Source organism: Osmerus mordax, chromosome 4 (genome assembly GCF_038355195.1).
Source record: "Osmerus mordax isolate fOsmMor3 chromosome 4, fOsmMor3.pri, whole genome shotgun sequence".
Lineage (NCBI taxonomy): Eukaryota > Metazoa > Chordata > Actinopteri > Osmeriformes > Osmeridae > Osmerus > Osmerus mordax.
Window position 1 is genome coordinate 16,793,910 of NC_090053.1, and position 25,788 is coordinate 16,819,697.

Below are 25,788 nucleotides of genomic sequence, written 5' to 3' on the forward strand. Positions count from 1 at the left end.
CACCATTTATTTTGTGCAGGTGCATCAGCTTATATAGACAGTCAGATGACACACACACCTGAAATGCATCAGCAATAATTGGGAGCACAATCAGTTGTCAATTATCCAATTAACAGAGAAGTACAACCTGCAATAAAATGCCCCTCTCTCCCGAGAAAAATACATTGGGTTACTTTTCTCTACTCCCTCATTTGGTCTACCTCGAACATTCTGTGATTCAGCCTGTCAGGTAGCTGTCAGTTTTCTAAATGCAACCCTCAATCTCCCAGTCAGTCTGGCCAGTACTGCAGTACACCAGGCTAATCTCACCTGTCTAGTTGACTGTCAGAAGTAGTCCAGGTGAAAAAGCCTCAGAGAAATAAATCCACATTTCAAGACAGAAGTATATCCCAATTCAAAGTTATAATTGGACCAAAAGTGGATTTCCAGGGAAAGATTGCGTTTCTTCTGAAATAAATACGTTAAGTTGAAAGTCTTTCTGATAGCCTTCTTGTAGTCTGAGAACCTAACTGTACAGTAGTTATTAAAAGAGTAGAGACGTAGAAAGATTGCTTATGCAGATGCATGTCATGTAATGTATAGTGTTCATTTAGAATATGCTTTTATCTAAACCTGTGACCTCTTAATCTGCAATCAATTGAATGAGCTATACCCAGACCTGTACTGATTAGGAGTGGTCTCCCTGTGTATTTCCCAACAGATATTAACGAATGCAAGACTGGGAGGAACACCTGCACGAATGACACTGTGTGTTTCAACCTGGAGGGGGGCTACGACTGTCGCTGTCCCCATGGACACAACTGTACTGGTGACTGTATCCATGACAACAAAGTGAAGCACAATGGGCAGATCTGGGTGCTGGACAACGATAGGTGCTCAGTCTGCTCCTGTCAGGTGAGAGTGTGCGTGTGTGTGTGAACGTGTCTGTGTGTGATTTCTCTCTGTATATATATATATATATCTTGATATTGTAACGGTGAAAATATATTAATTGATAGATATAGATAATATTTAGATCAGCTTCACACACAAGTACACTTCTAGATTATATCAAGCACATTTTATTATAAACGTACGTCTTTTATGATTATTACTCGATAGTCTCATCACGTTTTGTAATCTTACATTTCATTCTGTGTACAGTGGCAATGCTAGATGTGGCCCGAAGTACATTAGTCACGTTATTGAATGATCAAACATCAGATTAGTCACTTGATTATTTGAGGACCAAGGCAGAAATGACTCCCTAATGAAATGACTTATTTGAATAGATTAGAAAAATTGAAGACCTGTCTGTCACAATTAGCACTAAGGAACGGCTGAGTGAACAGGGGAGTCAACATGGAATTGTTTATGAGGGGATTGGACACAGTCTGGCGTTACTGCAGAGATACTAAGAGCAGAGTGACTGAGGGCAACACCAAGGGCACCACATCTGTAGCCAAGTTTGTGTATATATATATATACAAATATGTATACTTGACACCTTAGAAACACTTAGGGTTATTTTAAATACCATGTCACTGCATAGCAATACCTCTAGTAAAACATGTTAGGTAACTACAACTTGAAACTAAATCTTGAAGCATGGCTTCATCGTAGACCCAAAGTTGCTACATTGTAGCTAACGCAAACTATTTTTTTACGTGACAATAATCGTCCCTTATGTGAAGACGTTAAATTGAATTTTGAACATGGAGGTTGTGTCAATCTATTCATGCTGGTCATTGTTTGTGTGCATGCGTGTGTGTGTGTGCAGGCGGGCCAGGTGATGTGCAGGAGGATGGTGTGTGACTGTGAGAACCCCACAGCAGACCTGTTCTGCTGTCCTGAGTGCGACCCGCGCCTCAGCAGCCAGTGTCTGCACCAGAACGGCCTGCTCACCTACGGCAGCGGAGACACCTGGGTGGAGAACTGTCAGCAGTGCCAGTGTCTGGTGAGTGATCTGAACCCCCCTCTCTTCCCTCCTTCACAGGGTTCAGTGGTGCCTCGATTCATTGTGACAAATATTGAATAGATTTGGTGAAGGCTGGAGTGAATGGGTTTGTGTGAATACATCTACATCTGGATGTCTGTGTGGGTGATTCTCTTGTGCAAACAAAGTTGGTCCGGGTGATATATAATATAAAACCAAATTACGATGTGTCAAGTCCCTTTTCTATTGAAACTCACCATAAAGAAATATGTCGTGTTTGGACTGATTCTCTCCACGCCTCCTGCCGACCTTCTCCAAGGTTTCCCGCCTCATCTCCGTTCATACAAGAAACCAAATGGTTTTACAAGGATTTTACACTAAATCTGAACGCCCGTCCGACATTTACTTTGCTCACAGCTGAGCGCTGGCGGCCATAGGTTTAATAAATGCAAATGCTACACCCGCTGTCGCTCACCCAGTGCGGAACAACACTTAGCCAACGTTTATGTCACTCTGCCTTGGCTGTCGGAACTCCAATCATGTTTAAGCACGTCCTTCCCTGCTGGAGGTGTGGAGAAAAGGTGTTTTGGTTTCACATGATTTCTTTTTTTTCCCTCCCCCTGAATTCTCCCCTTTCGGGCCGGCTGTGTAACAGCCCGAAGCCCCGCATCATTCTCCTGGCTGTATATGCACGTGAATTCAGGAGAGGCTAGCCAGGCAGCGAGATCCGTGGCCTGTGTGGTGGTGATAGTCGGCTCTTCCTATTGTGATGCCGGCCTTAACAAAGATACACTAACCACCTATAACAAAACCATCCGTCTAGCAAGGAGAGAATATTTCTCCAACATTATTACAGAAAATGACAGAAATTCCAGAGTTCTTTTCTCCACCATTGACCAGCTGCTAAACACTGTCCCTGCCCCACCTCCATCCTCAGCAGTTAAATGTGAAGAGCTTGCTTTGTTCTTCAAGAACAAAATTACTTTGATCAGAGCGAGTATTATTAATAGTGGGGTCGAAACTGACATCAGTAGATTCTGCAACATAACCATGAGCACATTTACCTGTATCACACTTAGTGAACTTTCCAAAATTGTCAGCGAATCTAACTCCACAACCTCAGATATTGATCCTATACCCACAACATTCTTTAAGCGAGTGTTTGATAGTGTCTCAGGTCCGGTGCTAGAGATTATAAACACATCCCTTAGAACTGCCGTCTTCCCAGATGCCTTCAAAACAGCTGTTGTAAAGCCCCTATTAAAGAAACCCAAATTGGATAACAGTCTACTTGCAAATTACAGACCAATATCAAACCTCCCATTTATTAGTAAAGTACTGGAAAAGATAGTTTTAGTCCAATTAAATTATTTTCTTGAAGAAAATAACATCCTGGAAGTCTCGCAGTCAGGTTTCAGGAAATATCACAGTACTGAAACTGCTCTCACCAAAATAATTAGCGACCTCAGACTAAACTCTGATGCAAATAAAGTCTCTATCCTTATCCTGTTAGATCTCAGTGCAGCATTTGATACAATTGATCACGACATCCTAATCAATAGACTGGAAAAGCTTATTGGGTTCTCGGATAGTGTATTGAACTGGCTGAAATCATATATCACAGGAAGGAAGTTTTATGTTAGTTTAGGTGACCATAGGTCCAAGAAACATGAGAACTGCTACGGGGTTGCTCAAGGAAGCTGCTTAGGTCCATTACTTTTTTTTCTTTATATGTTACCACTCGGCGACATAATCAGAGAACATAACATAGATTTCCATAGCTATGCGGATGACAAACAACTATATATATCCACTGAACCCAACGATGCAACGGCCATCAATTCCATTACCAACTGCCTGTTGGCAATAAACAAATGGATGAATGATAACTTTCTTAAATTAAATGAAGACAAAACCGAAGTCCAACTATGTGGCCCCAAATCCAAAAGAGAGATGCTTATTAAGAATCTTGGAGGCTTAACCCCCTGTCTTAAACCAGAGGTGACGAGTCTCGGTGTAATCCTGGACTCAGATTTGAATTTCAACTCTCACATTAATAAAGTGACCAAAACAGCTTTCTTTCACCTGAGGAATATAGCAAAGGTACGACCATTCATAAACCAAAATGATGCAGAGAAGTTAATTCATGCTTTTATATCCAGCCGGCTGGACTACTGTAACGCACTTTTCACTGGTCTTCCCAAGAAAACCACTGAAAGACTACAGCTCATTCAAAATTCTGCAGCTAGATTATTAACCAAAACTAAAAGGAGAGAACAAATTAGTCCTGTCCTAGCTACTTTACACTGGCTCCCTGTTACCTTCAGAATTGACTTTAAGGTCCTTTTCCTCACATACAAAGCTCTACACGGACAAGGACCTAGCTACATTGCTAACTCCTTTATAAACTACACACCAGCTAGAACACTGCGATCATCAAATGCAGGCCTATTAGAGGTCACCAGAGGCAGTCATAAGAAGATTGGTGATTCGGCCTTTGTCAATTACGCCCCAAAACTATGGAACAAATTACCCATAAATATTAGGGAAGCAAACACTGTAGACATTTTTAAAAGACAGCTTAAAACCTACCTTTTTACCGAAGCATTTAAGTAATGTTATCTCAAAAGGGTTTTCCTACTTTTTAAAGTTGTTTTCTCTCTTGAACAGAGATCTTATTGGGATTTTTATTTTTGTTTGAATTATTTATCACTTGTATTATTGTTTTTATTGATTTTATGTAAAGCACCTTGAGCTACAATTCTTGTATGAAATGTGCTATATAAATAAAGTCTTACTTACTTACTTACTTACTTAACGCTTGGCCTGAAGGCCCCTGCTTGGACTGCTTACAGCAGTTCATAATAAGGATGGAGAATCACTGTGGTGGAGAGGCAGGGAGAACAGATTCAGCTGAAAATTGCCTTTTCTCGTTCTGTCGCACCGAGGCTGCAGTATTGTCTGCACACACAGGCTAATAGGCACACACATACCCGCAGCAGCACTTGAAAGAGGAAGTGAGAGAATGGAGTGGAGAGATGCGCAGAGGCACCGGTGCCGCAACAAATACCTGGAATAAACTTTGGATGGTTCCGGACCTTGCAGAGCCACCTCATTCAGGCTCTACAGGGGACTAGAAACACACTGACGTGAGACACAGGGACAAGACATTCACTCAGCCCTTCAGCTTACTGAACCAACTCCAGTTGGCCTTTATTGCAAATTTGTAAGATACCTAACCCGTGAATAGCAGGGTAGACTATGCCCGATTTTGTTTTGTTTACACTAGTCACAAGACTGGGTAGGTGAGACATGTTAGTGGGCCTTGAACACTGGCTTAGCGTGTGACACATTGGCTGTGGGGCGGACTAGCCAACCACAACTCCTCAAACCAAATGTCACAACCAGGACTAATCCTTTTAAAGGGTTCTGTGGCACGCGTCACACTGATACCCTCTGTAAGCCTCTTCCCTCGATGAAGTGCAATGAGATTACATTTGTCGTCGCGGGTCCCTGAAATATAACAAGAGCCTGAAAAGAAATGTGTTTTGTGTAAATCAGTAGTGAGTAGTGGTTTTTAGGAACGATTGACCACTTTCATGACTATCACTATCTTGCTTGTACCTCCCATCCGTAGCCATACACCTGGTAACCGAACTGTCTGACCTACTCTGTGGTTGCCTTCAGTCCATAGACATCTACTCCTGGGCAACCACACTATAAATGTTGACACTTTAAACAAATGGCAGAGAGCACACATTAGCACTGCATGAGCCTGTATTTCACAGTCCACTTAATTTACTACAACATCCCTGAAACGCTGAGCCAGCTGATTTTCAAGGATATTAAATATCCCGACGGGAGTCTTGCATCGAGTCAAACTGTTGGCTGTGTGTATGTTGGTGAGTATAGTGTGTAGGTTGAATGTGAGTGTGTGTGTGTGTGTGTGTGTGTGTGTGTGTGTGTGTGTGTGTGTGTGGACGTGTGCTTAGTATGTATGTGTAGTCACTTCATTTTCCAAGAAAGGGTAAACCACTAAAGCTCAAGGATGAAAATGTTAGCAGAAGTAGGTCATGTGGAATCGTAGCTTAGCCAGGATCTATAAAGTTGGGCCAAAATAAATGACCTGTATTCTCCAGCTTAAAGGAGCAGCAGGGGAAATTCAATAAGGGTTTCTCTGCTGGGAGGTTGCTGTGATTAATATCAAACCAAGATGGAGAGGGGGAGACCAGAGGATCTCAATTAAGAAACAAGGAATAAACTTTATACCTCTGTTTTGGAGTAAAACTGCTGACTGAAGAGGACCTACGATTACAAAAAAAAACATACTTTGTCCATGAGCACAATGAAGTGAACCAAGTCTTTATTCAGGAAATGAAGTCTGATAGACTCAGATGGTGAACCAAATCCATATCCGTCCGATGACCTGTTTTATGACAGTTGCCTATTCTGTCCCTCCCTCACTTCCTCCCTCCCTTCCTCCCTCCCTCCCTCCAACCCCGTTGTTGCCTGTCTGTCTGTCCCATCCCCAGCAGGGACAGGTAGACTGCTGGCCCCTGTCCTGCCCGCCTGTGGACTGTGAGTTCACGGTGGTGCCAGAGGGTGAGTGCTGTGCCCGCTGCGTCAGCGACCCCTGCCAGGCCGACACCATCCGCAACGACATCACCAAGACCTGCACCGACGAGCACGGCATTGCCCGCTTCAGCGGCTCCTCCTGGGTCAAACATGGCACTGAGTGCACCCTCTGCCAGTGCAAGGTAACACACTTACATTACGTGTGGGCCACATCGCCATTACATGTGTGCCACATCGCCATTACGTGTGTGCCACATCGCCATTACGTGTGTACCACATCACCATTATGTGTGGGCCACATCGCCATTACGTGTGTGCCACATCGCCATTACGTGTGGGCCACATCGCCATTACGTGTGTGCCACATCGCCATTACGTGTGTGCCACATCGCCATTACGTGTGTGCCACATCGCCATTACGTGTGTGCCACATCGCCATTACGTGTGGGCCACATCGCCATTACGTGTGTGCCACATCGCCATTACGTGTGTGCCACATCGCCATTACGTGTGTGCCACATCGCCATTACGTGTGTGCCACATCGCCATTACGTGTGTGCCACATCGCCATTACGTGTGTGCCACATCGCCATTACATGTGTGCCACATCGCCATTACGTGTGGGCCACATCGCCATTACGTGTGGGCCACATCGCCATTACGTGTGTGCCACATCACCATTACGTTTGCCACATCACACTGGCACTTCTCTGGCCATTACGGTGTCAGATCTTTGATTCTCTGATATTTAATCCCTGAATGGCAAAACCAACATGTGTTTGACTTGAGATACACTATCTGGGGAACTTCTGTGTTAACATGAAATACCCATTGAAACTCGAAATGTCAACAGAGCTGCCCAAACTCTCTGTATCATACTATCTAAGAGGGTATCAAAGGTATCAAACCTCAAAGAGAGGAAGTCTACCGTAGTCTGACTGTTATCCACTAAACCCCCCTTTCTTTCTCTCTCTGGCTCTCTCTCTTTCTCTCACTTATTCTCTCTCTGGCTTTCTCTCCCCCTCTCTTTCTCCCTATCTTCTTTTTTGTCTATATTCTCTCTCTCTCTCTCTCTCTCTCTCTCTCTCTCTCTCTCTCTCTCTCTCTCTCTCTCGCTCTCTGTCTTTCTTTCAGAACGGACATATCTGTTGCTCAGTGGACCCCATGTGCCTTTAGTGTCCCTGCAGCGCTGAAGGCCCCAATGTGTACAGTGTTATCCATGTAAAAACAACGTACATTCCTTCCTCGTCACCGTCCTCCCCTGGCATCTTTATACCAAATACAAACATGTATCAAACCAGACAGATGATGGACTACAATACCCATACCCCCCCCCCCCCTCACTGTGTTTTTCAGCTTCACCAATCAGGGTGAGCCATATGCATTGAGGAACACGCCCCACCCACATCCCGCCCCCCCAAATCATCTGCAACGTGACTATGTAAAATACTAGTATACTGGCATGACTGTGCTCGATGTGGAAACATTTAGCTGATTTCTAAACTATTTCGAAAAACCTCTTTAAAACCTCTCTATGGTGTCGTAGATAGCGTAAGTTAGTTTGCGTAGGTTTCCGTTGCTACATTCTGAGAGTTGTCTATGTTACGTGGTGCTCTGTAGCGTTTCCTTTTCCTTTTTGGTCATTTATTTCCAGGCTTGTTATTGTGTAATGGTGAAATAAAGTATTTCCATTTACATTAATCCTGCGACTGGCCTTCCTTCCTTGAATACCACAGTGCCAGCCTTTAAAAATCATCCCCATTTATTTCTCAGTTCCTTCGAGGTCACGTCCCATTTGACCTGCCGGGTCTGCTACACGCTTCCTAAATCTCCACCCTCAATCAAAACAAGAAGACCCAATAGCATGAGCCTCATCACCCACACCTCTCCACATCCCGTGGCAGGAGCGGAGAGGTGAGGGGGGGGGTCGCGTCAGACCACACGTGTGACAGCAGGATCACCAGCACTCCAAGCCCGCCAAGGGTTCACTCATCGTGATGCCTGACCTCTCTCATCTATAATTCATTGTACTGATGTAGACCTCCTAGTCGGGGAAGAAGCGGTCCTCCCTGGGTGAGCGTCGCCTGGCTCACCTCACCTACACACAGGCTGTTATGCTCGCAGACTGACAGACAGATCTGGATGGTCTGCTATTTCTGTGAAACACTCTGAACGAACTAGTTGGCTTTACCTTTCTGTCCGTTGGAGCCGAAACAGATTAACTGGGACTATCCAGAGCGCACCACACTCATATTAGATGCTTTGTTTTGCTACTGAATGGCTTTGAAAGACGTTCGATGCACATTGGAAAGATATTGATAACCTCTCAGAGGTTTCCGTGATCCGCCATCATGCACTCCGCACTTGGATGTGATTAAGATCTCTTCCGCTAAACACGTCTCATTTGTTCCCTTGCACACCGGGCTCTTCCTCCATCTCCATGGAGGTAGGAATACGACTTGTATCACATCATGCAGCCCAAATATAATTATCAAATCAATTTACAACCAGAAAGAAATAAGTCCAGGCCGGAGATGGCTTCATTTCCCTGCGGAGTCGTCTCTAAGCAGTCCATTCCCTGGGTATCCCTCCTAGCTGCTTGCATTGACAAACAGAAGGCGTAACTGAGCACATTTATTCTAGCGCCTTCGCTGTCTAAATTTTCCAGCACATTTGCTGCGTCTACCTTTGCCTCTTCCTTGTTTTATACCTCTCGTGTTGTAGGATGGGCTCTGAACTCAGGACTGGCCTCGGAGAGAGTAAGCCGTCCGGAGAGGCTGCTAGTACCTTGGCAAGGGCACCATCTGGCAGGCTTCGCTCCAGTGACTCCTAGCTGGTGGTGGCACTCTGCCAGTGGGCATGAGGGTAGTGTCACAGTGGGGCAGAGTGGTTGTCCAGCTGGCTCCTAAATGTCCAATTTTCCATGGTGGAGCAAGACCCTACGCAACAGATGTCCTGGTCTTCAGGAGTCCACTACTGCCTGTCCTGTGGTCATGATAAATGGACACTCATATCCTTGTGTTCGGTCAAGGCAGGAGGAGAGGAGAGAGAGGAACTATAGTTTAGCCAGACATCTGTAAAAGCTGGGGACAGATTTGACTGTAGCGTCACCCAGAGTGTCTGTTGGCTGGCACATTTAGGAGTGTTGAAAAATCAGTACCAATAGGTGTCCAATAGTTATTCAAAGTGGCCATAAATCTTTGACATGTGCAGTGTTTTAGTATTAAACTTTGACTGTTGGAGGCTTCGTTAATATTCATTTGGTGTCAGAGTCGAAGCTGCCCCCAGGTTTTTTATTATTCATAGGAATATTTGTTAATATGTAAATCCAGAAGAGTGCTGACTTGACAATGTGTAGCAAATCCACCAATTATCACTAATATGTCCTGGAAAATAGGCTTCCGTTTTACCCGGATGGATACGCTAGAAGCTTAAGATGTGAAACCTCCACAGCTGTTGTCACGGATACTGATGAGTCTCAGCAACCTCACATACTGACAGATATTGTAAATCACCTGGCACACGTATCATCATGACAATATCCTAGTACTGTTCAAATCAATGATTGCTGTTAAGTATCCTTCCGAAATCACCCCAATCTCTTTAGTGAAATAGTTCCGAATCGCCAGAACTGTCTGACAACTTGAACTATTAATCGCCATGGTAGATGTAGGGAGTCAGGTGGCTGAGCGGTTAGAGAATCGGGCTAGTAATCAGAAGGTTGCTGGTTCGATTCTTGGCCGTGCCAAATGACGTTGTGTCCTTGGGCAAGGCACTTCACCCTACTTGCCTCGGGGGAATGTCCCTGTACTTACTGTAAGTCGCTCTGGATAAGAGCGTCTGCTAAATGACTAAATGTAAATGTAAATGCAGAAAATGACACCTCTTATTGTCTGGGAGTGCCTGCCCTGAACTGGTAACCAAGTCACAGTCTGTGCCATGGGGTTTGTCTGAACAGCTTTATGAATAGAGAACAATGTTGAAGGCGCAGTAGGGATGAGCTCTGATTCCTACGTCATTTCTGGCAGACAGGAAGCCTCTCGATACCAGTCGAAGAGAGAAACTGCCATGCTGGTTGCCTGTGAGGTGAATTGGTAAATTCGCTTTTCGGTGTCGTAGCTGGGTAGTAGTCACGCTTGTAGGTCAGAGGGCCCGAGTTCGAAGCCCGGTTTAGGGAAAGATCAGGAGGAAGCTAAACTGACGGACCACGCTACTCCAGTGGTTCCAGCTGCGTGCCTGGCCGTCTGCATGCATCCCTGGCCATCTGCATGCATGCATGCATGCATGCCTGACCATCTGCATGAATGCCTGCCTGGCCGTCTGCATGCATGCCTGCCTGTCTGCATGCATGCATGCCTGGCCGTCTGCATGCATGCCGGGCCGTCTGCATGCATGCATGCCTGCCTGTCTGCATGCATCCATGCATGCCTGACCATCTGCATGAATGCCTGCCTGGCCGTCTGCATGCATGCCTGGCCGTCTGTATGCATGCCTTGCCGTCTGCATGCATGCCGGGCCGTCTGCATGCATGCATGCATGCCTGCCTGTCTGCATGCATCCATGCATGCCTGGCCGTCTTCATGCATGCCTGCCTGGCCGTTGTTGAACTCCCATGGTTCTCTAAGCTTCGCAGCCCATGACAACATGATCACAATACATTTACCTGTGGCACCATCCATCTCATTCCGTAGCAAGTCAATACAATGGTTACACAACAAGACACAGGGCTCTTACCCAAACATTGAAACGGGAGCTTTGCCACGGTCCCTTGCTTACAGCACCCTCCAGAGATCAATATCTCATTTCTTACCCCAGCGACAGGCGTTGCTCAGGCTGGAGCCTCAGCTCAGGCACTGTGGCAGTGAGGAATACATCCTCCCCAACCCACACAGCAGAGGACCACGCTCATTCATGAAGATCCGGAAAACTCTGTTTCTTCTGTTGCTGCGCTTAGTGAAGGTTAATAAAACTGGGGACATGTCCCAGGAGAGTCCTGTTAAGCTAAAGCTTACGCCATGTGTAGGAGCAGGTGTGTCCTTGAATACGTATTGTCGCATATTAATTAGGTCAGCCGAAGAGAGTTGACCTGGGGTGTTGCTTGGCAACAGTGTCACTTCAGTATCTGCAGTGTAGAACATAGTAAACTAGAACTTTCCTCACTGGGAGTTACATAACACACTAGCAACACACCAGAAACCTCTTTCCATCTCACACAGATCTCATTCAATCCCACAGACAATTGTAATGCACAGTAGCATGTATCAAAACATTTTTATTTTTGTTTCATGTTATCAGACAAGCATACAACACTAGGCAGACACAATGAAAAGAGCTATCATTTCATTTAGAAGAAAAAAACAAATATAAAGATGCAAATCATCCATCGGGTATGCAATTCAACAGTGCGAGAAGAGGGAACATTCATTTTCAACCCAAGCACAATACATTACAAACATCATAAGATTACTCCAGTGAAATGTGGTTCTGTATCTTCTTCCAACACTGCCCCATATAGCAATGTGTATGCCTGTTATATGTCAAGAGGAATTAGTTTACTGAACCAAGGAGCACAAGCCAGGTATGCTAAATAGATTGACCTCTTCACAGAATGGGTGTCTATCTTTCTCTCAAAACACACAATGTGGTGATCAAACACATGCTCTCACACTCACACACAAGCAAAAACATATGTGCATACACACACACACATCCAAGGCATTGTGCACAGTTGAGCGATCTTTGCAGAATCATCTCTCCGAACACTTCAGTGACAGACCACGGTTACACTTCTTTATCTTTACAGTGTATGTGATATAAATACTGATATATATAGTATATCAGTATATAGTGATACTCATAAAGAACATAGAAAAATCTCAGTTTTGTGTGTCAGCTGTATGTAAAAATGCAGTCATGTCACAATCTTCTCACATGTCCCTCTAAAACTATTAACCTAATCTTTGCAACAAATAGGGGCCGGCAGTGAAGCTAAAACTTGGAGCTATGGTTGAGGTGTTGAAGTTTGTTTTGGCGTACTTCTTTTACCTGTACAACAAAAACTGATTTGTATTAAGGGCAAATCTACTATTTGCCCATATCTGAGTTCAATCCCTGTGAAATGACATGTAATAAATAAATGAACAGATTGTTACTTGATCCAAAATGGTTGTGCCGGTAACAATTGATTATATCGTCTATAATATAAAATTGGTCTGTTGTATGTTGACGCTTCACAATGCAGCCACTTCTTTCAAGTGAAGAAGGAGAAGAAACACACAATTAAGGAAAGTGAGAAGCTTCAAGAAAAATAACAATAAAACAATAATAATGCTAATATCAGACCTATTATCTGGATAAACACTGGGTAAACATTGTCCTTGTGTAAAAACGTTGAAATAAAATGAGATATTTATCGAAATATCGACATCATCCGCTTGCTTTCCAAAGTTATAGACTGTTTAAATATGTTGCTGTCCATTTCTGGGCATGAGATATCAAGGCACGCTGTTGCTGTAATACTGTAGCAATACTGGAATACAATATAGTAGCCATGACCACAGTCATGGATCCACTATCTACAAATACTTTTCCCATGTAGGCACAAAAATAGTTTACAATGATAAATACACCTTAAAATAGAAAAACACAAGAATATAGCGTGAGCACCATGTTGACAAAAAGGCATTGAAGTCCAGAATTAAAAGGGCGGTTTGCCATCGTGGTGCAAAGTTAGAGATCTTTACAAAATGTAAAAAAACAACAAAACAAAAGCTATCTGGGTAGTGGTTTACTTCCCAAAAGTCCGGGTGGCCATCTTCACGAGCAAACACAGGCTAAGAGTGTAGTTCACGAGGTCTCCCTTCTAATCAATCCTCCTCTTAGTGGCCTCTCTGCTCGGTCAGAGTTGGCTTCAATAATCCCTCAGACGAGGGTCTGGGAGCGAAAACAGTTCATCTCGTCTCTCCCTCCCCCTCTCTCGACTGGTCCTTCATCGTGGTTATTTATCTAAAAGGTCGTAAGGTCACGGTGACGGTTCGCTGACATCAAAAGACACGGCTGGCTCGCCCTGCGCCGCACTGTCGACACCGACACTGGGGTGTGTCTCCTGCGTCTCCATTGAGATCGGGGAGGTGGAGTTCGTGGAAGGGGTCGTCCCGAAATGGGCCCCGTCCACCGAGAGCAGCATGGGCGTGGCCGAGCGCCTCCTCGTGTCGCTCATGGATATGTTCACCTCCTCGGGCGTGAGCCCCATCTCCTTGCTGTATTCCGACGGCGACTTCCTCTTGATCCGCTCGTACGTCTTGTCCTGGCTCTCCGGGAACGTCTCGCTGTCCTGGAAGCGCCCCAGCAGCCAGATGAAGAAGCCGAAGAGGACGAAGGCGGCCAGGCTGGGGATGAAGGCCAGACACTTGATGTCCAGGCTGGCTCCTACGTAGCGGCTGTGGAGGAACATGTCCCGCTGGACGTAGGTGAGGTTGGTGACGGGGTTCACGTTAGTGGAGCGCCACCTGTAGGTGAGCGTGCTCCGGTTGAAGGTGCTCAGCGTGTCAGGCTCTTCCACAGTGTAGATCTTCTCGCCAGGGCCCACGTACTGGCCGTACTCGTAGGGCTTGTAGAAGATCTGGTTCTTCCACATGTTCAGGTCTAGGACCAGGACGAGGAAGATGATACCGTAGTTAAACCATTTACCTGTCGAATAGGAGAAGACATGATACAGTCACTGAACACTCCAATGATAACGTGTTAATTTAACAAAACCTTCATACAAAGCAACTTAGCTCAGTGGTAACAAAGTAAAACCTAAAAGAATACAACCGCAAACTGACTGATTGGAGACATCCAGAATCCTAGCATCCCTAAGCTGTGCTGCTTGTGAGCAAAGGCCTCTGAACACTGCTTGGTCGCAGGTGACATCTCCAAATGGCTGCACGGCGGAGTGCTGCCTTGCACTTCCACCTCCGGGGCTCGATCCCCGTTATGGCCTGTCAGTGCTAAGGTGGGATGTCTCCCAGGTCTCCCCACAAACAATCCAATAGAAAAACTTTGGATTTAGCAGACGCTTTGGATAAAAGCGTCTGCTAAATGGATACATTTAAATAAATAAAAAAAACACGCAGAACAGATTTGCTCTCCGTGACCCCAGTGCAGGCCTGGGCTGGGGCCCCTGGCGCAGTTGAGGTCACCGCCCACTGCACCTCCCCCGCTCTAGGAGGTAGGACAGACGGGATGGGGGAAAAGGGCAGAGAAAGGATGTGCTCCACCGCTCCCTCGGTGTGTACTTGTGCGTAGCACAATGCGAGATCGATCAAGGATGGCTCTTTCTTCTTCAAATGAGACCCTCCGCACTAATGACAGGAACCCCCCCCCCCCCCCCAGGCTTACTGATATGAAGGCAGATGGCTCCTTAAGTATGTACTTTACGTGACATGACAACCTCCTCCTGAGACGTGCACTTAATAAGCTTTTACTTAAACCAATCACGTAGCCTGCGGGCCATTTCCATAATGCTGAATGGATGTGCAATGCATTAGGGTTAACAACCTAGCACGAATCAGCCACCGTTTGAACAGTTTAACATTTAGTAGGGGAACATTAGTTTTCCTTGCCCCTTGATGGTTGTCGCGGCGTGCACCCCGTGGAACGAAATGAGAACCTGGATGATGGTTTTAAATGGTATACGCCAGGAGAATATATGTATCCACACCGGGGCGTTAAGTTGTGTTGCACAGCAGGGGCACTGAGCTCTAGGTGGGGAGATGTCAGTAAGGAGTAGGGTTCATACCACACTGAAGACTTCCACATGTCACAACAAATACATCTATGTTCTTAGAGGGGAGCGTTATTTGGCGCTAGCTTCAAAACCTCTATGGAGAGAAGGCAGATCCTGTCTGACAGTATGAAACCTGGAGGTAACAGAATATGTCAGGCCCAGCACACCTCGGTCCCTGGGTTCCACTGTACTGTTAAGCTCCATTTCCCATTCTAGTGTTGACGACCTTGCGCGCGGTGCCGGTTAGGCTGTGAAAGCTGCCCTAGGAGACGTCTCGCTGGAAGCTACAGCAGCAGAGTTTCTCCTGAGGACCTGTGCACCACTGAAGTGGACTGATGTGTTCTGCGTGAGGATTATGTGACTTGCTTACACACAAATACACACACACACACACACACGCATAAAAGACACATGCATACACACGCACACATCAACATCAACACACACACATAAGTACACTAAACACACACACGTAAGTACACAAACACGCACACACGCGCTCAAGACTGCAGCGAGAAGCAGGAAGCGGAGATGAACGTGTGCCTGATGCAGTGTACCTGTGATGTGGATATGGTACTCCTCTTTGAAGATGCTCTTGCAGACTGGCAGCTTGAACTTCAGCTGTGTGGTGGACATTCCTGGCAGGTTCATGTCCAGGTCACCCATGAATTGAGGGAACTCCCAATCCTGAAAGAAACAGCCACATACAGACTTTTACTCCAATCATGGTGATAATGAGTCACTGTCTCAGCTATTCTCTTGAAGTGAAACGACCCATAAAATGCTACATCAAGCATAATCGCTCCGGTGAAACACTTTTTTAAAGTTTGGAATTTGCTGAAATGGTTCAAGTGTGTGAAGATGCTTGACAATGGCTAATAGTTAGATGCTTTCAAGGGATTTGATAAGCTGAACCCTAACCCTAACCTGAAGTCAGACTGGGAGATGCAGTGCTGTGAGTGTTTTTACAGTGGGGTCATACTCTTGTGTCTGGTCCTATGACATCAGCACATTACAAAAAAACCTCAAGACACACACACACACACACACACATTTTTCTCTGTGCAGTCTTGCGGGGAGAAGTGAGAAAGTCAATACCAACTTCATGACCTGGCTAGGACCTGGCTGTTGCATCAATGTTGAAATATACTGATATAACTCTTACAGTAAGTAAGAGTTAACTTCTCTTAAGTAACTTAATAGTATCTTTAAGTATCTTTTTATCTAAGTGGATGAACTCTCATCTCCACAGTGCCATTCGGTGAGTAAATTGAAACGAATTACCATGTTTCATAATTCAATATATCCTGAAGTGTGAAAACTGTGAACTATCCATATCAATGGGGATGAATGCAGATGAAAAAGGGGCTTTCCCCCTTGATGTTAATGAACCCCTCCCACTGCTCTGCAGTACTTAGCTGCTGCTGAAGCAGCAGGAGTAATAAGCATGACATTTAAGCCATGTGCCTCAGTCAGAAGAAATAACGAGTCTCTAGGTAATATATTAAATACGGGATATTCCCCACACTGTGTGTGTGTGTGTACTACACACACGTGTTCTCCAAGTCTTTGCTGTGAAACTAATATCAAATATAGATATTGTTGCATAAGACATAATAACAATCCAAAAGCAATACTATCAAAACCAGAGCTGGATCAGTAATTGGGTAGCTTCATTCGATTGAGAACTTGATTGAGTCTTTTCCCGTGGAGGTGAGAGAGTAGCTCTCTCACAGGAACACACAGAGATGAAGGTGAATAATGCTATTTGGAGGGCTCTGTCTGTCTGCCTGGTGAAGGAGGAGGGTTTATTGACTGTGCACGAATGTATGGACAGCCACAAACGCACGGTAGCACTAACGGCAGGGACTAATTGAAATCATAAATAACAGTTGTAAACACGCTTGCTGTACACAGGGAGGAAAATAAGAGGGGCAGATCATAAACAATGGCATGAGAATGAGTGTGATATACGGCCCGGCCGCAGGAGGAGTGAATTGTGGCTGACGATGGGTCCGGGATGTCAAACGGACGCTGTCATAAGCTGGGGACTAGTCACAATATGTAGAGTGCTGTAGTGTCAGGTCGGGTCTGAAACAGGATATGGAAGTTAAGGTTGACAGGAAGCTTTATACACCGGTCATGAAGCATTAGTCTCTGGGGAGGATCTGTAGAGAGACGGGTACAGCTGTCTCAGAGAAATGGATCTCACAAGAATAGACAAAGGCATAACCATTTTATAATTCAATCAAGCCCATCTTAGTAGAGTGGCTAATCAAAACTCTGCTTTTGAAGGCATATCATTATTTGCTTCCAGTTATTGTGCTGGTATTTGTTGTAAAACGAACTAATTGAGTCATCTACACAGCATGTGAGTTTGTAGAGGAGGGGCGCACTGAGATATTTGTTACATAAAAAAGCTGGTGATTTGCACATTAGCAGCTAGTTGGTAATTAGAGTTAACAAAGTAGAAACAACCGTTAAATGGACACTAAACATTAGGTTGCCACATGTCCTTTGAAGCGTGCTAACAAAGCCACTGAAATATGTTCATTAAACATTTGGAGAAACCATGTTGAATTAGGCCTACATTCAAACCCCACTCTGGGTCTGTATTTGGCTGGGAGCAACTGGCTTGAACACATTCTCTCTCTCTCTCTCTCCTTGAAACAATTTTTTCCACCCAGACAAACACATTTCCATATTCATGAGCCACTGACACAAGCTTTATTGATGTATATTCTCCTGCGGAATGGATGACATTGGGTAGAGGGGAGGGAGAAAAAACAAACTCAAATCTTATGAGTCATCATTAAAAAAACACTGGCGCTCACTGGGGAGAGGAAAGTGGCCAACTCTCTGGCTAAAGTCTGGGGTTATCTGGCTGCATGGAGGGGTGGAGGGGAGGGAGGGATGGATGCAGCAAACAGCAGAGGAAGGGTCTGTAGCCATGCTGGCTCGGAAAACGATCAAACGTCTCCCTCGACCCAGTGCCGCAGTGCCCCTGTGACTGAAGCAAATGAGGGAGAAGGGAGGGAGGAGAGTGGGTGTGAGGGGGGAGGCAGGGAGGCAGGAAAATGGGAGGGAGGGAGGGAGGGGGGGAGTGGGAGGGAGGGAGGGGGGAGTAGGAGGTAGGGAGGGAGGGAGGGAGAAGTGAGGGGATAGGCTGGAGATAGAGGAGGGAGTGTGAGAGAGAATGCGCAACTCTCTGTTTTTAATTGGCCACCGGGGAGCATCCCACCTGCATGACAATGAGTAGGTCAAACACCAGGATGAAGGAGGCCAGGAAGGCCCTGGAGACCTCGTCGCTAGGCAGGAAGCCCCGGTTCAGGTTGTCCCAGCTGATCCAGTCTGTGCTGATGACCAACACCACCACAGATGTCAGGGAGATCAGCACTGTCCTGGAGAAAGGAGAGAGGAGAATGAACTCAATGGACTCCCCTGTGGGACACCTATCCATAATACTAGCTAAACCTAACCTCACACAGGTCAGATATACCCTCAGGCAATAGTATCCTTGAGTTGAAAGAAATCTTGATAGAGCTATCAAATATCATTGGATATTTATTTTTGATGTAGAATTTTATCAAAACGAGTACACCTTTGGGATATTTATGCCTCCCTATGCATCTGGTTGGATTGCACATAGAGCTGCCAGCCCGCATCATATCCAGCCAACCCGCATCATATCCTGTGTGCTCGATAATGAGACGCTGTTTGGTTTTTAACATTCGAAAGTGGATTCTTCTTCCCTCCAGATGACTGATTTTCACCACTGCCTCTGTGATTCTCCAAGACTCTTTGACATTTATTGTCAAAATATATTCCTCCGCACATTTATCAATCCCACTTTGGAGCCCAGTATTTTAGATGATAGCTTGTCAAATCTAAAATTGATTGTGACAGTCAGACCAGGGGCATCCATCAATAAGACAAAGATTTCAGAGGGATGGACAAAGCCATACTTTTCTCCCTGCCTCCCAACAGAGAAGCAATCAATTTTATGGGGAAACATTACACAATGGAGGAGAAGTCTCTGGAGTTCTGAAGCTGTGGTCACCTTTGTCACAGCTGCTGTATTAAACACAAACGCATTTTACTTGTCCACAGTTGCCAGCTCAATTTAGATTTGCTGTAATGCATATCGCTGGGTCCGCAAGCCGGACTCGATTTCGAGCCGGACTGGACTGCATTGCCTAGTGGTGATCATGACGTTGGCCATGGCAGTTGCAGGTGTACATGGGTCAAGCCCCATGATGTGTAAGGTAAGCAGAGCGGTACCTGGCCCAGTGACCTGCCTATGTCTATTGATTCTCCCGTCTGTTCATCTAATTAAAGGTGATGAGGCTGAGTGGAGGAAGATTAACAGAGCTATTGACTGTGTGTGACCCTGGGTGTAGCCATGCTTAAATACGGCACACACAACACATACACACCAAAGACGGGCCGACAAAATGTCAACACAGGTTTTTGTGGAATACATGAATAAATATAGGGTTTCTGGACAACGCTCACCTGCACCCCTCCCCCCCCCCCCCCCACATACACACACACATGTACACGTACACACAAACGCGCACAGACCCACACACACACATCTGTGTGTCGGAGGCAGTATGAATTATTACATGTCTTATAATGAGCCACATGGGTAACACACCAGAAGAGGACAATCCTGTTGTTTCCTTGTTTCCAGAACCTTCTGGCAGCTTTTCCCCAGTCTGGGTAGTGCTGATCCTGCAGCATCATGTCAGTTACCTGGGAAGGAGACAGGGACCTATTGTAGTACTTGACCTGAGACAAAATAACTATAAAAAAGAACATGTTTTGCACAGGGCTGAGAGACCAATACATCAGAAACCAGTTATTTTATCAACAATGCAGATGTACACAATATTTAAGCTTGATAAACACATTACAAATGAAACACTGAATACAGTTAATTATAAGCATAATCAAGGACAGCATTCATTAAGAGTAACATGGTTTAATAATGGATTGTTTGAATCTCCCCTTGTCATTTGCCTATGGCACTGTATGGGGGATTGAATAGCCCAATCCATTTCAGTGACATAGCTTTCCTGATAATGTATTTCTGTTGTATAGGTTCAATGCAATTTATAGTCAATCATTAAATGTAATCAAGCTGAGTAGATTTTCTCTGATCTGCATCAACATCTATTTGAGAGGATTTTAATGCTCAACTATGCAAATGCTGACTTTCCTTGGGCATGCTTCATCAAGACGAGGGAAATTTGTCAACAGGGCAGTGTTAACTCTGGCAGACATACTGGAGTGTGGAAAAGGATTGGGTTCTGTGAATCAGTGAAATCTTTCTGGCGTGAGCAGTGTTGCATAAAGCAGCCATATCCTGTCCACACATCTACCGATGACACATCCCAAATCTGCTCTGTCTAGGAGACACAGAGGTCATCTTGGAAGTGCCTCGTTGAATTAATCGAACGTACAAAAAAAAAAGTCTGGATTCAGCACTTTGGCTTCCCTCATCCTCTTGTTCTAGTTATTCTCTCTCTCTCTCTCTCTCTCTCTCTCTCTCTCTCTCTCTCTCTCTCTCTCTCTCTCTCTCTCTCTATTTCGTCCTCGCTCACACTCTACCATCCATCTCCCCATTGCTCTCACTTTCTCTCTCCTTTCCCCCCTCACCTGTCTTGCGCTCCCCCACCCTTCCTTCTCCCCCCCCCCCCCCCCCCCATTACTGTTTGTACTGTGGAATACTAATGCAGAAGGCTAGGGAGCGATTCAAGTCGTCTCTCCGGCCTGCCTGGTGTCAGACTCCTCTACACCATAGGCAGTCCACTCCCACTGGAGAACCCTCCTCTCTTCATGTTGACAAATGAAAAGAGATGGGAAAGGGGAGGAGGAGACGTGCTCCCTCTCCTCTCCTGTCTTCCCCTCTCCTCTCCTCACATCTCGTCCACCTGTGTACTGTACTCTGCCTGCTCTGATTTCAGGGTTGACGGACAATAATTACGATCTCAGTTTTCTCACCATCCAAGCCGTGACAAAGTCTCCCATCCACGTCCCGACCGCGGCGATCTTCATGAAGCTCTCGTTTCTGATCCCCATGTACTCTGTCACCATGTATGGCCTGAGAGAGAGAGAGAGAGAGAGAGAGAGAGAGAGAGAGAGAGAGAGAGAGAGAGAGAGAGAGAGAAAGAGGGTGTGAGAAAAACAGACAGAGAGAAAGGGGGAGAGAGAAAGAGAGGGTGAGAGAGAAGAGAGAGGAAGATAGAGGGAGAGAAAGCACACAAGACAGAGAGATAGAGAGAGTGAGAGGTTGAGAGTAAGGAAAATGTACAGAGAAAATCAGGGACGAAGAGAGAGAAAATGATAGATAGAAAAAGAGAGCGTGCGTGTTGTTGAGGGGGTGGTGAAAGGCAGAGGAGGGAGTGAAGTAACGGAGAGTCAACAGAGGGAGAGAAAACCAAATTGTTGGGTGTTGCTAAGTGTCATGATGCTTTCTGTCAGACATAATACATTTCAAGATGTTCTGTGGCATCTACAGAAGTCGGGCCCTGACGGATGTCTTCAATTTGCATAGAGGAACCGCTTGAAAGTATTCACTGAGGTTTGTCATTTGACGTTTCTCTAACCCCCCTTGTCGTCTCTCGAAGGATGAGCTCTGATTGCCACCCCCTAGCTTTGCTTGCCGGGCTTGGGCGCAAACTTGACTGCTGTCGTTGGGAAAGAGACCAGAGGCATCGCAGTTACATGAAGGTACTCAATAAATGACTTTATCTTTGAGAAAAGATCACACGCATTCTTCAGAGTCCTAGTTAGTGCCTCCTCTCCAGGAGCCGGAGACGACAAGAGGCTTTTGTTCGGGGTCTTCACTTCTCCTCCATTCTATCTAGGTAATGGCAGGGAGAGAAACTAGGTCATTCCCCTTCTGCATGCGACTGCCACCCCCCGATAGAGAGGAGAGGAGAAAGAGGAGGGAGGCGTGAGGGAGCTTGTTTGATCTCCTCACAGCATCTCAAAGGCTGAGTGGAGCAGGTGGGCTCGTGGCCCCCACAGGCCAGCCTCATGAATATAATAGATGGCCGCAGACACAGGCTCGGTAGCAGGGCTGCGACGGGGTCAATGAATTGAAGTCAATAGCTCCATTCGCCTCGGTTCTGGTTCCCTGTTTCGACCTCTGCACAATAGACATTTTTTCTATGAGACAGCAGACAGTGGAAAGAGAGAAATTGTCGACCGCGCCGCTTTTCCCTTGTTCCTGTCATTTTTTAAGTGTTTCTAATAAGCCTTCAGGTGTGGGAATTATTGTTAAAAAAATATTGTATTGTAAAACGACAGCCGACAAACCTTTCGAAGCAGCAGAGAATAATCCCTTTATCCTATTAGAAAGCTTAGGTAGGTTTAAAAGGCGCTCCTTTTTAATTGACGCCAATTGTCCCTCCCTTTTCTCATTAATTCATAATAGACTCATCAAGCCATTCCAGGACAGACATGACTATCTAGGCCAAACAAGTGACCCCAGATGGCACCTGTATTCTCCGTCTCCCTTCATGAAAATAGAAATACAGTTGGGTCAGATTAATTAAAGGTGCAGTACAAATCATACAACATCAATGTATCATTTTCAGACTGGTTGTGACAGAGCTGCATTAGTGAAAACGTGACGTCTGAAGGTGACTTATCACATTGCCTTGGTTGGCAAATCAAAGCCCTTGATTAGAACGGGGATTTATATCTGCATTAAGTCAGACAGACACTCAGGGATTTGGCCACAGGCCAGTTGCCAAGGAGATCCCAGTGGGAGTCATTTACACAAGGCAAAATTTCCCAATCGATATTTGAGGAAATGCAGTCTAACACCACACACCGGGCTTAAAATCGGCCCCGGTAGTTTCCCCTCGCATCAGGACAAACCCTCAACGTTCTCTCCCTCCCTCCAAGAATCAGACCAACATCAAACCAAAAAAAGCCTGCTATTTCAACCATGAACTGGGGTATGGGACTGTCCTAGAATGATCAGAAACAGCCCTTTTTTTACTTAAAATTGAAATGAGCTACAAAGGTGGATTAATGAGAGGGTTCATTTCCAGGGGAACATCACCACAGTCACTGAGTGACTGATCAGCTCCCTGATGGGCCAGTGGCTGCAACACCCAGCCAGCCCCAAGGACCGTAATTAGGCTTTTAGAAAACAGCATGGTGAGAGCTTGGACTGCACTGAGTCATCGAATACCGACAGCCCCCCCCCCCCCCCCCCCCCCATCCCCATCTGTCCACTTGTACTGTCCCACTTATACTGTTATACTTGTTCGCTCTTCTGGAGGGTGATTTAATTATGTTTTGCCCCAAAACTTGTCTCAAGTCAGTCTCACAAAATGATTTAAAAATATTTTCTGCCAGACCCACCTCCACATTGAGATGTGCTGCTTGTGTTCTATGTAGATTGTCCATCAAAACTCATTTCAGAAGACCAACAATGCATCATTGTTCCAGAGAACTGTTACCCTGACACACACCAAGCATCACACCATCTCAGGAAACTGAATGGCTCTATCTCCATCAGCTATGTACCGTATTTGCCAGAGTATCAGACTAAACTGACTGCAGAATTTAAGTCCCTTTCACTCCACTTGCTTATTTAGCTGGGGAGTGGGAGTTTGCGAACAGACTAACTCCCTGGAAACTGCAACACTATCTACCCACCATATCAGTTTTCCATTAAACTGCAGCTAAAAACCTGTACGACTTCTGGTCCTAGTAGCTTCTAAATTCACTTTTCCTTTTCAAGGTCACAAGTGGTATAGCACACGCACACAAAAATCATCTATTTGCTGAAAAAAAGGAATCCCAAGAAAACATTGAAATGGTTCAAATGCTAATTTAAAAAGTTTTGTTAATGTCCCTGGAGGTGAAAACTGGTTCTGCACTGTGTGGTATTTGGAAATGTCAGGACAAGTTTTATAAATCATATTTTATGGTAAATTGGTTGCGGACACAATTAGGATCCATGGTACACTGCTTGCAAAACGTCAAGCTATAAAATAACGATTTCCTCTCTCTTGTGGATATAAATGACTGATATGAAATGTAATAAAGAATTTGAGACATTTAAGAAAACACAAACATGGTATGCACACATACACAAACAGACACACACACACCCATATCAATCTAACACTGGCATAAATGTATAAGGTTTATTCATTTTTGCAATTCTCGGTAGACCCAAGCAGTTGCCAAGGTAACTGTGTGTGTGTGTGTGTACTGTTGACAGTTTCTTTCTAGTATCTTTCTGTGCATTAGGATGACCTTAGGAGGGGGCTCCACAAGACTTCAATCCTCCTGCTTTCCCACACACCCTCCTTCAATCTCTCTCTCCCCTCCCTCCCTCCCTCCCTCCCTCCCTCCCTCCCTCCCTCCCTCCCTCCCTCCCTCCCTCCCTCCCTCCCTCCCTCCCTCCCTCCCTCCCTCCCTCCCTCCCTCCCTCCCTCCCTCCTACCTTCCCTCCCAGACTGTCAGACAGACAATCAAAGAGACAGACAGCCAGGTAGACAGCCAGGTAGACAGACGGGCAGGCAGGCAGACAGACAACCATACAGCAGGTAGGCAGGGACTTACACTGCTCCCCGTGCTCCACAGGGGGAACCTAAATACCACAACATGCCATTTATTCTGCTTTTTGAATCCCTGCTAGTCCATGGCATTACCCCAGTTCACTGACAGACAGACAGAAAGACAAACAAAAGGGGAAAGAGGGAGGGATGATTGGATGGACATGGAAGGATGAAAGGATAGAGGGAGGGATGACCAGGGAGAAAAGGAGCTAACAGGCGAGACAGAGGGACGGTAGTAAACAGAGAAAATGCTATTATGTGTGCTATAATCCAGCTCAGAGGGGAGCTACTCTCTGTTACCTCCCTGTCTCCTTCTGTCTCCCTCCTCCTTCCTTTCATCCCTTCCTCCTTCCCTCCTTACTTTCATACCTCACTCCCTTCTCCCCTCCTTCTACAAGGTAAGGAGGAGAACCCCTTCCTAGCCCCTTAGCTAAATTAGGCATGATATGATTAATGTGCCTGCCACACATTGGGCCGTCTTAATTAAATAACAGTGTCTAATTAGGAGCTGATTTCTGTCTGTAATGGCGCCGTAAGATGTCAGAATGGGATTGCGTGGCGTGACAGAGTGCCGGTGAAGGACGTCAAACTCCCTGGGCGGTCATACTCCACTGGTTTCACACAAACAGCCCTCTAATCTGACAGTTACATTAAAATGCAAATGGACCAGATGTGGAGCTGGTAACAAGTGTGGATTACTGCACAATGGACAGGCCTTTTCAGTAATAACATAGGCTAGGTAGGCAACTGTTTGATAGCTGTTGACCCCAGGTCATTGGCTTGAATATCGGCTTATACGTCACGGCTGGATGTTTGATTAATGCGCCGCCGAGGTCTGGCCAATGTTTGAGAACCTACAAGGCTTATATTGAATCAATCTTGTGCTAATGGTGAGTAAATACCTAGCCTGCAGGAAACAGCAAGTGTCACTT

At 45.6% G+C, this 25,788-nt stretch overlaps 2 protein-coding genes across 2 annotated transcripts in view; one reads left to right on the forward strand and one right to left on the reverse strand.

The window, feature by feature from the left end:
* Positions 1-8,191, forward strand: part of nell2a (neural EGFL like 2a) — a 56,242-nt gene extending 48,051 nt beyond the window's left edge. Inside the window, exons 17-20 of the mRNA XM_067234550.1 lie at positions 701-894; positions 1,760-1,936; positions 6,448-6,672; positions 7,625-8,191. Of these exons, the coding sequence (XP_067090651.1) occupies positions 701-894; positions 1,760-1,936; positions 6,448-6,672; positions 7,625-7,666 (638 nt within the window). The 3' untranslated portion in view covers positions 7,667-8,191. The remainder of the gene's footprint in view (positions 1-700; positions 895-1,759; positions 1,937-6,447; positions 6,673-7,624) is intronic.
* Positions 8,192-11,808: 3,617 nt separating this feature from the next.
* Positions 11,809-25,788, reverse strand: part of tmem117 (transmembrane protein 117) — a 30,355-nt gene continuing 16,375 nt past the window's right edge. Inside the window, exons 3-7 of the mRNA XM_067234988.1 lie at positions 21,270-21,369; positions 19,921-20,018; positions 18,502-18,661; positions 15,818-15,947; positions 11,809-14,179 (exon numbers count right to left, since the gene is read on the reverse strand). Of these exons, the coding sequence (XP_067091089.1) occupies positions 13,512-14,179; positions 15,818-15,947; positions 18,502-18,661; positions 19,921-20,018; positions 21,270-21,369 (1,156 nt within the window). The 3' untranslated portion in view covers positions 11,809-13,511. The remainder of the gene's footprint in view (positions 14,180-15,817; positions 15,948-18,501; positions 18,662-19,920; positions 20,019-21,269; positions 21,370-25,788) is intronic.